We start from the raw sequence: 14,950 nt of genomic DNA on the forward strand, positions 1-14,950 counted from the left end.
AGCCCACGTCAGGGTCTACGAGTTGGCAAGAGTCTTGGTCGGCCTTGTCATTGGCGTTGACATTGGCATTGGTTGCTGCTGTCCAAAGATCTTGGTCAAACCAGCTGGCATCTCGGTTGCCCAAGAGTCTTGGCCGCCCTTGACCCAAGAGTCTTGGCCGCCCTTGACCCAAGAGTCTTGGCCGCCCTTGACCCAAGAGTCTTGGTTGCCCTTGACCCAAGAGTCTTGATCGCCCTTGACCCAAGAGTCTTGGCCGCCCTTGACCCAAGAGTCTTGGTTGCCCTTGACCCAAGAGTCTTGGTTGCCCTTGACCCAAGAGTCTTGTTCGCCCTTGACCCAAGAGTCTTGGTTGCCCTTGACCCAAGAGTCTTGGTTGCCCTTGACCCAAGAGTCTTGGTTGCCCTTGACCCAAGAGTCTTGGTCGCCCTTGACCCAAGAGTCTTGGTCGCCCTTGACCCAAGAGTCTTGGTTGCCCTTGACCCAAGAGTCTTGGCCGCCCTTGACCCAAGAGTCTTGGTTGCCCTTGACCCAAGAGTCTTGGTTGCCCTTGACCCAAGAGTCTTGGTTGCCCTTGACCCAAGAGTCTTGGTTGCCCTTGACCCAAGAGTCTTGGTTGCCCTTGACCCAAGAGTCTTGGTCACCCTTGACCCAAGAGTCTTGGTTGCCCTTGACCCAAGAGTCTTGGTTGCCCTTGACCCAAGAGTCTTGGTTGCCCTTGACCCTCTTGGCCGCCCTTGACCCAAGAGTCTTGGTTGCCCTTGACCCAAGAGTCTTGGTCGCCCTTGACCCAAAAGTCTTGGTTGCCCTTAGTGTTGGCATCTTCTCAAGTGTTGGTTGCGTTGACCGCCCATCGTAGAGTGCGGGGGAGGGGGGGTTGTTGGCTTCCGGCTTCATATATTGGCCATCCTTCGGGTAGAGTTGGTCTGGTGAGGTGGGGTGGGAGGACAAGGGGTGGGCAAGGAGGGGGAGGTAGGGGGAGAAGCCTCCAGGATCTGGGATCACCTCTCCAGCAGCTGCTTCAAGGCCCGTTCAATGTTCATGCGGTGGCCCACCCTGGTGACCCCCAGATCCACATAGTCCTCCTTCTGCAGGGAGGGCAGGTGGCTGCCGTCGATCTCGTTGTCCAAGAAGTGGTCCTTGTGTTCTCCCAGCCGCAGGTAGTCCAGCCAGTCCGCCACGTCGAACTTGCTCCAGAAGGCCAGCGGCTTGGCAGCAAATGGCTTGTCGGGGGGCACGGGCGGAGGGGACTGGAATCCCCCCAACCCGACCGGGGAGTGGGCCCGGCTACCCGGGGCGGGGTCAAACCCCACGCCCACCGAGGGGGGGGGGGGAGGGGGAGGGGCGCCCCCCAGGGCCGAGGGGAAGATGGGCAGGGAGGAGGGTCGGGGGGTGGAGGTGGGGTGGCCGGGTCGCCCCTCCCAGTGGGCCAAGGAGGGGCTGGGGGACCTGCGTGTGGGTGACTTCATCTCGAACTCCAGCGTCCGGTGGCCGTGGGGGCCCGACTTTGGCCAGCACTGACCCCTGAGGCCCAGGCCAGAGTCGTCCGAGAGCCTGCAGGAGGGGGGAGAGAGATGGGGAGAGAGGGATGGGGGGGAGAGGAGGGTAGGAGAGGGGGGGAGAGGGGGTAGTGAGAGGGGGGGGAGAGGGGGGGGGGGAGAGGAGGGGGGGACGAGATGGGGAGAGAGGAGGAGGGGATGAGAGGGGGGAGAGAGGGGAGAGGAGGGGGGGGGTGAGAGAGATGGGGGAAAGGAGGGGAGAGAGGAGGGGGGAGAGAAAAGGAGGGGGGGGGTGAGAGGGGGGGAGAGAGGGGGGTGAAGGGGGGGGAGAGAGGGGGGAGAGGGGGTGAGAGAGCGGGGGGGGGGAGGGGGGGGGAGAGAGGGGGGGAGAGAGAAGGGAGAGAGGGGGGGTAGCGAAGGGGAGAGGGGGAGGAGGGGGGGGGGAGAGAGAGGGAGAGAAGAGAGAGGGGGGGAGAGGAGGGGGGGATAGTGAGAGGGGATGGGGAGAAAGGGGGGAGATGGAGAAGAGATGGGGGAGAGAAGGAGGGGATGAGAGGGGGGAGTGAGACGGAGAGACAGGACAGTGGGAGAAGGAATGAGAGAGATTGTGAGATAGGCCCATGCCGTCTGACCCCAACTCCCAGCCCGAGGAAATCACCTGTTCCCCCCCTCTCCCCTCTCCACATTTCCCCCTGCTTTCCCCCCTCCCCCCTCCTTCCCTTCCCTTGCCTGTGTGCCTGAGTGTGCGGGCCGTGCGTGTGCATGTGCGTGTGTGTGTGTGTGTGTACGTGTGCGTGTGTATGTGTGTGCGTGTACGTGCGTGTGTGTACATATGCGCGTGTGTACGTGTGTGTGCCGTGTGTACGTGCGTGGGGGTGAGTATGCGTGTGTGTGCGTGTGAGTGTACGTGTTACCTGTGGCCGCAGTGCGGGGGGTTTCCCGGTGTGTGTGTACGTGTGTGGTGTGTGCGGTGTGGGTGCGTGTGTGGTGTGTGTGTATGCCTGTACGTAGTGTGCGTGTACGTGTTACCTGTGGTGCGCGCAGTGCGTGGGTGTGCGTGTGTGTGCGCGTGTGATGCGTGTGTGTATGCGCGTGTATGCGTGTGTACGTATGCGTGCGTGTGTGTGCGTGTGCGTGTGTGCGTGTGTGAGGTGTACGTGTGCGTGTACGTGTTACCTGTGCCGCAGTGCGGGGGGTTTCCCGGTGTGTGCATTGTGTGTGCGTGTGTGTGTACGTGTGTGTGTGCGTGTGTGTGCGTGTGTGTGTGTGTGTGTGTGTGCGTGTACGTGTTACCTGTGCCGCAGTGCGGGGGGTTTCCCGGTCGGGGCCCCGCTGCTCCAGGGGCCGCCACTCATTTGCTGGAGTTTGTTGCTGAGTTCACTGATAATGCTGGCCTTGACTGAGGCCATACAGGGCCCCGGGACCATGGCTGGGCCCACTGCCTGCACCAGGGGGCCCTCGTCCCAGTGGGTGGAGGCCATGGACTGGGGGGGGGGGAGGGGGCAGGAACGGGGGGTTTGGCGGGCTGGGGCCGGCCCGGGATAGAGGGCCGGGGCCTAGAGTGGCAGGGGTAGGCCCCAGGTCTGTCCTGGCCTAATGCAGACCTATCCTGGCCTAACACCTATCCGGGCCTAACACAGGCCTATCCGGGCCTAACACAGGCCTATCCCTAACACAGGCCTATCCGGGCCTAACACAGGCCTATCCGGGGCCTAAAAGAGGCCTATCGGAGCCTAACACAGGCCTATCCGGGCCTAACACGTGGCCATCCAGGTAGGCGATGTAAGTGTCCAGCAGCCCATTGCCCTCAGTTGAGAGGCCGGAGAGGCCAGAGAGGCTGGACAGAGTGGACAGAGTGGACGCACTGCTGACCGCCTCCACTCGCTGCTCACTCCCGCTCCGACTGTCCGCTTCCTCAATCCCAGAGTCCCCCACCCCGTCTGGGGGGCTCCCCCCGGAGGAAGGGCAGCCCCCCCCTGCTCGGGCCCCCACCTGGCCCCGCTCGGGGCAGCCCCCAGCCTCGCCCTTAGGGGCCTGGGTGAGGTTGGCCACCTCGCTGTCGTAGGAGGTGAGGCTGGAGCCCGTGGAGTCGAGGGTGGGCAGACTCTGGGCCTCAGGGGCCGGGGGAGGGGGGAGGGGAGGTGGTGGGGGGGGGGAGGGGAGCTGGGGGGTGGGGGGGGGGGGGGGAGGAGGAGGGGGAGGGGGGAGGAGGGGGAGGGGGAGGAGGGGGCGAGGCCTCGGGCCCCTCGAAGCTGTTGGAGAACTCGAGGGGAGGGGGGAGGGGGGTCGCTGAAGACAAAATCCTCCTCGGTGTCGAGGGAGAGGGTGGGAGGGGGGGGGGGGGAGGTGAGGGGGAGGGTCTGGGTGGTGGCGGGGGGGGGGGGAGGGGCGGGGACGGGGGTGGGGGTTCTCCTTGGGGGGGAGAGGAGCCTCCTTGGTGCCGGGGGGGTTGGAGGGGGCCTGCTCGGGCCTATGAAGGGGAGGGACCCCCGCGGCCCCTCCCCCAGGGGCCTTGTTGGCCTCGGGCAGGCCTGGCTCTTTGTAGCGGGCCTGGGCCTGGGCCTGGGCCTGGGCCTGGGCCTGGGCCTGGGCCTGGGTCTGGGCCTGGGCCTGGGCCTGGGCCTGGGCCTGGGCCTGGGTCTGGGTCTGGGTCTGGTTCTGGGCCTGGGCCTGGGTCTGGCTCTGGGCCTCAGGCCTGGGCTGGTCCTGCAGAGATCGCTGGCGTGCAGCCAAGGCCAGGCCTAAGGGCGACTCTGGGTCAAGCACCTTCCCCGTGAGCGGGTGGATGAAGGTGCCCGCTGCCCCCCTTTGCCCATAGCCCGAGGGCAGGACGTTGAAGGCGCTGCCCGTGGCCACAGGCTTGGCGTAGGCCCGAGCCGGCCCTCGGCCCGACGAGGCCACGATGTTGACAAAGGCCTCGGCGTTGTTGAACATGGCCTCGTCGATGGATTTGGAGTGGGGCAGGCGGGAGGAGGCCGCAGCCTGGGCCTGGGTCTGGGTCTCGGTGCCATCAGTGGACAGGAAGATGGCGGATTTGTGCCGGGCCTCCATGTAGCGTTCCCTGTCCCTCCGAGCTGCCCCCACCACCGCTGCCCCGAATTGGCTGGTGAAGTCGACGGTGTTTCGGGCCTGGGATAGTTCGGGCCCTACCTCAGTCTCCACGCTACTGCCCTGACTACTGCGGCCACTACTACTAGTGGACGGGGCCTTGATGATGATGGTGGGGATGGGGATGGAGCAAGTCTTGTCCTGCTGTTGCTCGTCCTCCACCTTCGACTGCTTGACCAGCGGGCCCTTGCGCCGCAGAGGCTTGGCGGGCACGTACATGGCTGCCCCAGACAGACGGGCCCCCGCGTTCACGTAGCGCGACTCCGAGCGCCGGCCCCGGGGCCCGGCGGAGGCTGAGGGACCGGAGGGGGAGGGTGGAGGGGGCCCGGGGACCGGCCTGTCCTCGGGGGGCCCCGGTTGGTAGGACAGGGCCTTCTCTCGCCGCCCGGCCTTGCCCGGCCCCTCCACCAACCCGTGGCGCAGGCTGGCGTACAGGCCCGGGTCCGGCACTCCCGCGGGGTTTGAAGGCGGGGGGAGCGGAGGGAGGGGGCGGGGGCTGCGGGGAGGGGGGTGGGGGGCCTGAGCGGGGCTGGGGCAGGTTGAAGGGGGGGTCGGGGGGAGCGGTGGTGGGGGGAGGTGGGATGTCGTCAGCACTCGGCACCGACAGGCTGCGGGCAAACTTGAAGGCCGGGGGCAACAAGAATTGTTTCTCTCGTCAGAGGCTCCTGTTGGACGAGAGAGGGGAGAGATTGATCAACACTGGGGCCCCTTCAGTCATAGAAACATAGACAATAGGTGCAGGAGTAGAGGCCATTCGGCCCTTCGAGCCTGCACCATTCGCCATTCAATATGATCATGGCTGATCATCAGATTCAGATTCAATTTTAATTGTCATTGTCAGTGTACAGTACAGAGACAACGGAATGCATTTAGGTATGAAATGCATCCAACTCAGTATCCTGTACCTGCCTTCTCTCCATACCCCCTGATCCCTTTAGCCACAAGGGCCACATCTAACTCCCTCTTAAATATAGCCAATGAACTGTGTGGCCTCAACTACCTTCTGTGGCAGAGAGTTCCACAGATTCACCACTCTCTGTGTGTGAAAAAAAATGTTTTTCTCATCTCGGTCCTAAAAGATTTCCCCCTTATCCTTAAACTGTGTGTGTGGCCCCTTGTTCTGGACTTCCCCAACATCGGGAACAATCTTCCTGCATCTAGCCTGTCCAACCCCTTAAGGATTTTGTAAGTTTCTATAAGATCCCCCCCTCAATCTTCTAAATTCTAGCGAGTACAAGCCGAGTCTATCCAGTCTTTCTTCATATGAAAGTCCTGCCATCCCAGGAATCAGTCTGGTGAACCTTCTCTGTACTCCCTCTATGGCAAGAATGTCTTTGGACGGTCCACTTGTTTCCCAGCCCCTGTTACAGTCGCCACACCACTCTTGACCCACACCCTCCCTTCCTCCCTCCCACACCACTGACCACTGACCACTCACTCACCCATGGATTTCTGACGCATCATTCCCTGCTGAGCTGCCAGATAGGGGCGGTCAAAGCTGATGGGCGCTGCCATCACGGACATGCCCGGCTGCCCGTACAGCGTCTGTGGAGGTAGGCGGTCAAACGGTCAGTGCTCTTGCCGGCCCGGCCAACCCCCACACCCCACACCCCCGCTCCTGCCCCCAGCTCAATGTGCCAGGGACAAGGAATACACCGGCCTTACAGCGTTTGCAGCCCCGGGTTCGATCCCGACTACGGTTGCTGTCTATACGGAGTTTGCACGTTCCCTCCGTGGGTTTTGTCCGAGATCTTCGGTTTCCTCCCACACTCCAAAGAAACGTGCAGGTTTGCAGATTAATTGGCTTGGTGTAAGTGTAAATTGTCCCTAGTGTGTGTGTGTGTGTGAGGATAGTGTTAGTGTGCGGGGATCGCTGGTCGGCACGGGCTCGGTGGGCCGAAGGGCCTGTTTCTGCACCGTGTCTCCAAACTGGACTAAAGGAAACCGGAGCGCCCGGAGAAAACCCACGCAGGTCACGGGGGGGGGAACGTGCAAACTCCGCACAGACAGCGCCCGTGGTGGGGATCGAACCCGGGACTCTGGCGCTGTGAGGCAGCAGCTCTACCCGCTGCACCATTGTTGAGGAGGCACGCAGTACCTGCACCAGCCCAGGGGTGGTGGTAGCGAGCTGGCTTGCAGGCCCTGCTCACTACCGTCCTCGTGAGGCGGCCAGAGGTACTGCGGCCGGAGGGCATCATGGGCACTAAACATGCGTGTCCTTAACGTGTTCATTACATGTGGAGCGGTGACTCGGACCGCACACACGTGTCCAAACAACAGGCGTGTGATGTCGGACGATGAGGAGCCGTGTCGCATTGCCCACACTGTTCACTAGGGGTGACACACACTTATACACACTCACACACTCACACTCATGTACACATATACACACTCATGCTCACACACACTTATACACACACACACACACACACTTATACACACTCACGCACACTCATACACACTCACACACACTTATACACACTCACGCACACTTATACACACACACACTTATACACACTCACACTAATGTACACATATACACACTCATGCTCACACACACTTATACACACACACACACTTATACACGCTCACGCACACTTATACACACTCACACACATACACACTCACACTAATGTACACATATACACACTCATGCTCACACACTTATACACACTCACACACACTTATACACACTCACACACACTCTTATACACGCTCATGCACACTTATACACACACACACACTTATACACAAACATGCTCACACATGCATTCACTCCCGCATACATTTGTACACACTCACACTCACTTATATACTCCTGTGATATACACACTCATGTACACATGCACACACTCATGTATACAAACACACATTTGCATACACTTATACACACTCACACACTTATATGCACTGACTGTCCCACACGCTTATACACACTCATACACTTACACACACTCTTGCACACATACAAGCTCTCACATAAATGTATACACACCCAGACATGTTTACACACTCACACACGCTCTCACCCACATGTGTTTACTCACGTATATGCTGACACACTTATCCACAAACACAAAATGCACTTATCCACTCACACTGACACACTCGGACAATTTACATGCTGGTACACTCATACTCACACACATGTACACACTCACCCGTGACACACACACACTCACATACACACATACCTGTCACACACGCTCTACTATTCACACACAAGCACTCTTGCACAAACCCTCACTCTCGTACACGCCCCTTCACACTCACACACCAGCACATCTCTCACACACAAGTACATTTACACACCCTTCAGTTACACGACTCCCGAGTTTGCACGACTGCCCCCTCCCCCCCCCCCCCAACGTGAGGGGCGGAGGGTGTACCCACCTCTGCCCCGTAGTAGGTGCGGGGGGGGTGGCCGTGTCGGGGGGCGCGCTGGGTTGACCGCTGCCCGTCATCATTGGCGAGTGAATGCTGGGCGGCTGCCAAGATCTCGTCCAAACCGGTCTGTGGGGGAGGGGCAACATGAGGGGGGAGGGGGCAACATGAGGGGAGGGGCAACATGAGGGGGAGGGGCAACATGAGGGGAGGGGCAACATGAGGGGAGGGGGGCAACATGAGGGGGAGGGGCAACATGAGGGGGAGGGGCAACATGAGGGGGGGGGGGAACATGAGGGGGAGGGGCAACATGAGGGGGGAGGGGCAAACATGAGGGGAGGGGGCAACATGAGGGGGAGGGGCAACATGAGGGGGGGGGCAACATGAGGGGAGGGGCAACATGGGGGGCAGGGAGGGGGAGGGGCAACATGAGGGGGAGGGGCAACAAACATGAGGGGGAGGGGGCAACATGAGGGGGGAGGGGCAACATGAGGGGGAGGGGCAACATGAGGGGGAGGGGCAACATGAGGGGGAGGGGCAACATGAGGGGGAGGGGCAACATGAGGGGAGGGGCAACATGGGGGGGCAAGGGGGGGAACACAGGGGGGAGGGGGCAACATGAGGGGGAGGGGCAACATGAGGGGGAGGGGCAACATGAGGGGGGAGGGGCAGTGAGGGGGAGGGGCAGTGAGGGGGAGGGGGCAGTGAGGGGGAGGGGCAGTGAGGGGGAGGGGCAGTGAGGGGGGAGGGGCAACAGGGGGGGGGCAGTGAGGGGGAGGGGCAGTGAGGGGGAGGGGCAGGGGGCAGTGGAGGGGGAGGGGCAGTGAGGGGGAGGGGGGCAGTGAGGGGGGAGGGGCAAACATGAGGGGGGGGGGGGCAGTGAGGGGGGAGGGGCAGTGAGGGGGAGGGGGGGCAGGGGAGGGGAGGGGGGTGAGGGGGAGGGGCAGTGAGGGGGGAGGGGCAGTGAGGGGGGGGGGGCACCAACATGAGGGGGAGGGGCAGTGAGGGGGAGGGGCAGAGAGGGGGGGAGGGGCAAGTGAGGGGGGGAGGGGCCGTGAGGGGGAGGGGGAGGGGCAGGGGCAGGGAGGGGGAGGGGCAGTGAGGGGGGAGGGGCAACATGAGGGGGAGGGGCAGTGAGGGGGGGGGCAGGGCAGTGAGGGGGGAGGGGGCAGTGAGGGGGGGGAGGGGCAGTGAGGGGGGAGGGGGCAGTGAGGGGGGAGGGGCAGTGAGGGGGGGAGGGGGGGCAGTGAGGGGGAGGGGCAGTGAGGGGAGGGGCAGTGAGGGGGAGGGGCAGTGAGGGGGGAGGGGCAGTGAGGGGGGAGGGGCAGTGAGGGGGAGGGGCAGTGAGGGGGAGGGGCAGGGGGGGAGGGAGGGGGGAGGGGGCAGTGGGGGGGAGGGGCAGTGAGGGGGAGGGGCGCAGTGGGGGGAGGGAGGGGGAGGGGGGGGCAGTGAGGGGGGGGGAGGGGGCAGTGAGGGGGGGGGGGGGGGCAGTGAGGGGGGAGGGGCAGTGAGGAACTAGTGTGAGCAGGTATTCGATGACCAGCATGGTCTCGTTGGGCTGAAGGGCCTGTTTTCATGCTGTGCATCTACACTAAACTAAACCAAGCTGAGCTAAAGATAAACTCAGCTCATCTTAGCTCAACCCAACCCAACTCTCAGCCGGTTGTGAATTGAGAGCGAGGATTAGTCGGGGCAGAGGGTCAGGTGTAGGGTGTGTACATTTGTACCTGTGAGCCCGTTGGGGAGTGTGTGGGTGGTGGAGGGTGGTGTGGGGTGAGGGTGGGGGTTTGTATGCGGTGGGGGAGGAGGTGGTGAGGGTGTGGGTGGGGGGGGGGGAGAGAGACGGTGTCCATACTCACTCAGCGCCATCTGGTAAACTTTCCGCCGCTTCTCCGTCGTCTGTGGCGGCTCGTAATCTGCAACGCAAAACGGGCAGAAGGTCAGAGGTCAGCGGCGGTCAGCGGCGGTCAACGACCCCAGACCGTTGGCAACCGTCGAGGATGTGTTGGGGAGAGAGAGGAGAGAGAGGTGGATAGAAGGAGAGGGGTAGAGGGAAAAGGGGTGGGAGGGGTGAGATATATAAGATTATTAAGGGTTTGGACACGCTAGAGGCAGGAAACATGTTCCCGGTGTTGGGGGAGTCCAGAACCAGGGGCCACACACACACAGTTTAAGAATAAGGAGTCGGCCATTTAGAACGGAGATGAGGAAACACTTTTTCTCACAGAGAGTGGTGAGTCTGTGGAATTCTCTGCCTCACAGAGGGCGGTGGAGGCCGGTTCTCTGGGTGCTTTCAAGAGAGAGCTAGATGGGGCTCTTAAAAATAGCGGAGTCAGGGGATATGGGGAGAAGGCAGGAACGGGGTACTGATTGGGGATGATCAGCCATGGAGGTGGAGGTTTGTAGGTTAATTGGCTTCTGTAAATTGTAAATTGTCGCTAGTGTGTGTGGGATAGTGTTCGTGTACGGGGTGATCGCTGGCCGGCACGGGCTCGGTGGGCCGAAGGGCCTGTTTCCGTGCTGTTTCTCTAAGGGAAGTCTAAAGGAAGGGGTGGATCCAGGCTGATTTCAACGCTGAAGTAAGGGTCCAGTCCATAGATGCTGCCTGACCCGCTGAGTTCCTCCAGCAGTTTGAGCCTGTGGCTCCTGACACCAGCATCTGTCCCACCAGACATGTTGACCCCACGGGTCTTTGCAAAGTCTCACTGCCCTTCCAGCCCAACCCTAGATTGGTCGCGCCGAATCAAATCAAACGGGCCCACGCAAACCCTCACCAAGAGCTTACCGAGATCTTCCAGTTCCGATGTCATGGATTTCGAGCGCAGGGCGATCGATGGAGGAGTTAACCGTTTATTCTGCGTCGAGACTGCAGAGAGAAAGATTTGTCAGTAACGGCAAACTCAATGGTAGGGTCACACCTGGCAGAAATATGGTGTGAAGAAGGGCCTCGGGGAGAGGGAGGAGAGAGAGGGAGGGGGAGAGGAGAGGGGGGGGAGGGGGGAGGGTGGGGAGAGGGATGGGGAGGGGGAAGGGGAGGGAGGGGAGGTGAGGGGGAGAGAGGGGAGAGGAGGGAAGGGAGAGGGGGGGGAGGAGGAGGGAGAGGGAGGGAGAGAGGGGGGAGAGAGGAGGGGGAGAGGAAGGGGGAGAGGAGGGGAGGGAGGGGGGAGAGGAGGGGGAGAGGGGGGAGAGGAGGGGGGAGAGGAGAGGGGGGGGGAGAGGGGGGGGAGGGGAGGGGGGGAGAGGAGGGGGGAGAGGAGGGGATAGGAGTGGGGAGAGGAGGGGGGGAGGGGAGAGAGGGGAGAGGAGTGGGGAGGGAATGGGGAGGGAGGGAGGAAGGAGGAGGGGAAGGGTGAGGAGGGGAGGGGGGAAGGGGGAGGGGAGGGGTGAGGGAGGGGAGAGGAGGGGGGGAGGGGTGTAGGGGAGGGGAGAGGGAGAGGAGAGGGAAGGGAAGGGGAGGGGGGAGAGGAGAGGGGAGAGGAGAGGGGAGGAGGAGGGAGGGGGGAGAGGAGAGAGGGAGAGGAGGGGGAGGGAGAGGGAGAGGGGAGGGGAGGGGAGGGGGGAGGAGGGGGGGGGGAGAGGAGGGGGGAGAGGGGGGGGGAGGGAAGGGAAGAGAGGGGGGGGGAGAGGGAGAAAAGGGGGGAGGGGGAGAGAGGGAGGGGGAGGGAGAGGAGGGGGAGGGAGGAGGGGAGGGGGGGGGGAGAGGAGGAGGGAGACGGAAGGGGAGGAGAGGAAAGGGAAGGGTGGAGTGGAGTGTGAGGTTACAGACACTGCCCCGACAGCTCCTACCTTTCTTCCTAGAAACTTCCTCCATGTCGGGGTTACGAGTCACCATGACGACTTTGAGCATGAGGTTATTGCCGCCCTGACGGATCATGTTGACTACCTGTCGATGCCCCACCTTCACAACATTCTGGCCGTTCACCTGGACAATCCACAGGGCACAGGTGTTATAGTTTAGAGACACAGCGCGGAAACAGGCCCTTCGGCCCACCGAGTCCGTGCTGATCACCAACGCCACCCTACACACACACACACACTAGAGACAATTTATTTTTGGCATTTTTTTGGTAAATTTTCATCATTAGAGGTACAATACAATACCTTTTTACAGGTTCCCAAAATTATGATAACATATTCTCTGTACAACTTCCTTTAAATACATTTTTTTTTTATTTTTAGAGTAAAGAAAGAAGAGAAAAATAAATAGTTGTAAAGAAGGAAAGATAGACTAGTGTGAGTGAATAAGAAGCAGATAAAAGGAAATAGTGAGGAAGAGAAATAAGAGAGGGAAAAAAAAGCATTTTATCCAATTGCCACAAGGAGATAGAAACATAGAAACATAGAAATAGGTGCAGGAGTAGAGGCCATTCGGCCCTTCGAGCCTGCACCATTCGCCATTCAATATGATCATGGCTGATCATCCAACTCAGTATCCCGTACCTGCCTTCTCTCCATACCCCCTGATCCCCTTAGCCACAAGGGCCACATCTAACTCCCTCTTAAATATAGCCAATGAACTGTGTGGCCTCAACTACCGTCTGTGGCAGAGAGTTCCAGAGATTCACCACTCTCTGTGTGAAAAAAGTTCTCCTCATCTCGGTTTTAAAGGATTTCCCCCTTACCCTTAAGCTGTGACCCCTTGTCCCGGACTTCCCTAACATCGGGAACAATCTTCCTGCATCTAGCCTGTCCAACCCCTTAAGAATTTCGTAAGTTTCTATAAGATCCCCTCTCAATCTTCTATGATTTTTAATATTCGAAATCATCCATACCCAAAACTTTTAGCCGTTACAATACTGTTGCACCACATGACTCCAAAAAATCAACTCATTAAGAATTGGTCATTTGTCTATTAAAAGGAGCCTCATTTCTTCCAAATGTGCTGTGTCCAACATATTACTGATCCACATTTTAGATGTTGGTTTATTGGCATTTTTCCAAATTTAAGTGTAAGATTTTTTTTGCTATTATTAACACAAAATTAAGAAATAAGTTTGGGGGTATATTTAATTTATTCCCGTCTCCCCTTACTCCAAATATAATAATTTCAGTATTAGATTTACACCAAGCCAATTAACCTACAAACCCGCAGGCCTTTAGAGTGTGGGAGGAAAGCGGAGGTGGGGGAGAAAAGCCACGCAGGTCACGGGGAGAGTACGTGCAAACTCCGTACAGACAGCACAATACAATGTGAAAAGGAACGACTCGTTGGACGAGTACTCACCACCAAACAGACGTCACCCTGCGACATTGTGGTGAGTGGTCACCCAAACAGTCGTACCTTAATCTGGTCGCCACATGTTGAAAATTTCCGGCCACCTGCTGAGACCATGAAGGGTGCCGGCAGTCTCCGAAAAAAATCACGCAAGTGGGACAGGCCCTTCCCTCTTTATTCATCCATCCATTTGTTTATTTATTTGTTTTTGTTAGAAGTGCAATACTGTGGTACCTCAGTATCTAATAATTGTTGACATATTACATTTCATATACAACTTCTTATAAACCATATAACATAAACAATTACAGCACGGAAACAGGCCATCTCGGCCCTACAAAGTCCGTGGCTGAACAAATTTTTTTTTCCCCTTAGTCCCACCTGCCTGCACTCATACCATAACCCTCCATTCCCTTCTCATCCATATGCCTATCCAATTTATTTTTAAATGATACCAATGAACCTGCCTCCACCACTTCCACTGGAAGCTCATTCCACACAGCCACCACTCTCTGAGTAAAGAAGTTCCCCCTCATATTACCCCTAAACTTCTGTCCCTTAATTCTGAAGTCATGTCCTCTTGTTTGAATCTTCCCTACTCTCAAAGGGAAAAGCTGGTCCACATCAACTCTGTCTATCCCTCTCACCATTTTAAAGACCTCGATCAAGTCCCCCCTTAACCTTCTGCGCTCCAGAGAATAAAGACCTAACTTATTCAACCTATCTCTGTTTGTTCTTATTTGTTAATTTAATAGCAAACAGGAATAAGGAAGTGGTAAATAGTCCGAAAGGAGGAAGGGGAAAGAAGGAGAAAGGGGGGCAATAAAGAGAAATAAAATAAGAAAGGGAAAATGGAGATGGAAAGTGATATACCTATTTTATGATCCAGCCCACTGTCCACCTGTTTCTGAAACATTTTAGTTCTATGCTTGTGTTGCACCATGTGCTTGGAAGAAATCGATAAAAGGAGATCAAATCAATAAGTTAGCTGAGGCCACACAGTTTGTTGGCTATATTTAAGAGGGAGTTAGATGTGGCCCTTGTGGCTAAAGGGATCAGAGGGTATGGGGGAAATCCTTTAAAACCGAGATGAGAAGAACTTTTTTCACACAGAGAGTGGTGAATCTCTGGAACTCTCTGCCGCAGAGGGTAGTTGAGGCCAGGAAGATTGTTCCCGATGTTGGGGAAGTCCAGAACAAGGGGTCACACACAGTTTAAGGATAAGGGGGAAATCCTTTAAAACCGAGATGAGGAGAACTTTTTTCACACAGAGAGTGGTGAATCTCTGGAACTCTCTGCCACAGAGGGTAGTCGAGGCCACAGTTCATTGGCTATATTTAAGAGGGAGTTAGATGTGGCCCTTGTGGCTAAAGGGGATCAGGGGGTATGGAGAGAAGGCAGGTACGGGATACTGAGTTGGATGATCAGCCATGATTATATTGAATGGCGGTGCAGGCTCGAAGGGCCAAATGGCCTCTACTCCTGCACCTAATTTCTATGTTTCTATGTTTCTATGAGAGAAGGCAGGTACAGGATACTGAGTTGGATGATCAGCAATGATCATATTGAATGGCGGTGCAGGCTCGAAGGGCCAAATGGCCTCTACTCCTGCACCTATTGTCTATGTTTCTAAGAATTGGTCTGCTTGACTTGCTAGAAAGAGTTGCATTTCTTCCAGATATGCCATTTCTGACATATTTGAAATCCACATTTTGAGCCTTGGAGTTGGTGCATTTTTCCAAAAAAT

General features: G+C 58.1%; 1 protein-coding gene and 1 long non-coding RNA gene across 2 annotated transcripts; both read right to left on the reverse strand.

The window, feature by feature from the left end:
• Positions 1-728: 728 nt before the first annotated feature.
• Positions 729-12,000, reverse strand: LOC129715751 (SH3 and multiple ankyrin repeat domains protein 1-like; the record flags this gene model as incomplete). The annotated part of the gene is made up of 9 exons (XM_055665606.1): positions 729-1,551; positions 2,790-3,052; positions 3,213-3,638; positions 3,882-5,269; positions 6,047-6,149; positions 7,998-8,117; positions 9,855-9,904; positions 10,774-10,854; positions 11,775-12,000. Coding segments are annotated over 9 exons (3,210 nt in total), but the record flags the coding sequence as incomplete, so codon positions are not given.
• LOC129715750 (uncharacterized) lies at positions 5,190-8,047 on the reverse strand. The gene is made up of 3 exons (XR_008726550.1): positions 7,998-8,047; positions 6,047-6,149; positions 5,190-5,269 (listed from the first exon to the last, which is right to left on the reverse strand). It is a non-coding gene; the product is annotated as an uncharacterized LOC129715750 (long non-coding RNA).
• Positions 12,001-14,950: the final 2,950 nt, after the last annotated feature.

The sequence above is a fragment of the Leucoraja erinacea genome, unplaced genomic scaffold (genome assembly GCF_028641065.1).
Source record: "Leucoraja erinacea ecotype New England unplaced genomic scaffold, Leri_hhj_1 Leri_1374S, whole genome shotgun sequence".
NCBI classification, from domain to species: domain Eukaryota; kingdom Metazoa; phylum Chordata; class Chondrichthyes; order Rajiformes; family Rajidae; genus Leucoraja; species Leucoraja erinaceus.